This window comes from Limulus polyphemus, unplaced genomic scaffold, assembly GCF_000517525.1.
Source record: "Limulus polyphemus unplaced genomic scaffold, Limulus_polyphemus-2.1.2 Scaffold15501, whole genome shotgun sequence".
NCBI lineage: Eukaryota > Metazoa > Arthropoda > Merostomata > Xiphosura > Limulidae > Limulus > Limulus polyphemus.
Window position 1 is genome coordinate 1 of NW_013681111.1, and position 1,620 is coordinate 1,620.

Sequence of the window (1,620 nt, forward strand, 5' to 3'; positions counted from 1 at the left end):
CACAAGATGTAAGGCTTAACGGACATTCTCATGGTTCTTGATGTTTCTTTTTATGACGTTCGTTTCCTGTGAACCATGGTTGATCTTCATCGTGTGTTACTGAACTGACTTTTGATTTCAGTAGATCTGTTTTTCGTGGATCTGGTTACTCACGAGATATTTTTCTTACTCTGTAGGAAGATTCTGTTATCCAGGTCCAAGCCAACGCTTTGATGTGTATTGAAAAGATCATTGATAAGCTAGAGAAAACAGATATCTTAGATGAGGTGCTACCGATGCTTAATAAAGCCAAACTTCAAGACCCGCTGATACTAATGTCGGTAGTAAGTAAGTGGTATTTTCAGAATGTTATTAAAGAGCTTATTGGTGGTTCAGAATGTAAATTAATATATTATTGGTGGTTCGGAATGTAAATTAATATATTATTGGTGGTTCGGAATGTAAATTAATATATTTTTGGTGGTTCAGAATGGAAATTAATATATTATTGGTGGTTCAGAATGTACATTAATATATTATTGGTGGTTCAGAATGTAAATGAATATATTATTGGTGGTTCGGAATGTAAATTAATATATTATTAGTGGTTCAGAATGTAAATGAATATATTATTGGTGGTTCAGAATGTAAATGAATATATTATTGGTGGTTCAGAATGTAAATGAATATATTATTGGTGGTTCAGAATGTAAATGAATATATTATTGGTGGTTCAGAATGTAAATGAATAATACTATTGGTGGTTTAATAGGTAGGTCTTAACCGAAAATAATGGAAAGGTCTTTAATAGTAAACTGTTAATCATCAACACATCTAGGGCGGATCTTTGACACCTTACGAGTGACCCTTAATACTTCTGGGGGGGGGGGGATTCTAGACACCCTACGAGTGATCATTAATACATCTATGGAAGATCTTTAACACCCTACAAGTGATCATTAACACATTTAGGGAAGATTATTAACACCCTACAAGTGATCATTAACACATTTAGGGAAGATTATTAACATTCTAGAAGTGATCGATCACTTCTAGAATGTTAAGGATATTCTCTAGATGTGTTAATGATCACTTGTAGGGTGTTAAGGATATTCTCTAGATGTGTTAATGCTACCACCATTATGTAGGATCCTTATGTAGTGATCAGGTTCTTAAGATTCGTTGATTACATTTTGGCAAGATTTTTCACACAGTAAAATTGATCTAGAAATATTTATTCATCATGTTAATGTAGAATATGGTTCTTCATGATGTTGATGTTGAATTTTATTTTTCTAGAAATATTTCTTCGTGTTGCTAACGTAGAATATGTCTATATAGAAATATATGTTAATGGTGTTAATATAAAATATATGTCTAGAAACATTTGTTCGTTTGATATTAATTGAGAATGTATTTCTAGAAATGTTTCGTCGAGATGTTAATGTGAAATAAATGTTCAAAATTTTATTGTTTATTCAAGGAATATACAAACACATGCTTGGAGATAAGCGATATGGTCTTACAGTTAATCTTCTAGCAACAAAGGTCATGCCAGCTCTGATACCAGTGGCTGTTAGTCCAGGACTTAAGTTAGACCAGGTAACTAACTGATTATCGTCCCAGTTGTAGATAGTCCAT

The 1,620-nt window shown here is 32.4% G+C and overlaps 1 protein-coding gene across 1 annotated transcript in view; it reads left to right on the forward strand.

The window, feature by feature from the left end:
* Positions 1 to 151: 151 nt before the first annotated feature.
* The window catches only part of LOC111084265, a gene marked incomplete at its 3' end in the record, with an annotated part of 4,768 nt that continues 3,299 nt past the window's right edge, over positions 152 to 1,620 (forward strand). The window contains exons 1-2 of the mRNA XM_022381029.1: positions 152 to 327; positions 1,463 to 1,581. Coding sequence (XP_022236737.1) covers positions 213 to 327; positions 1,463 to 1,581 — 234 coding nt within the window. The remainder of the gene's footprint in view (positions 328 to 1,462; positions 1,582 to 1,620) is intronic.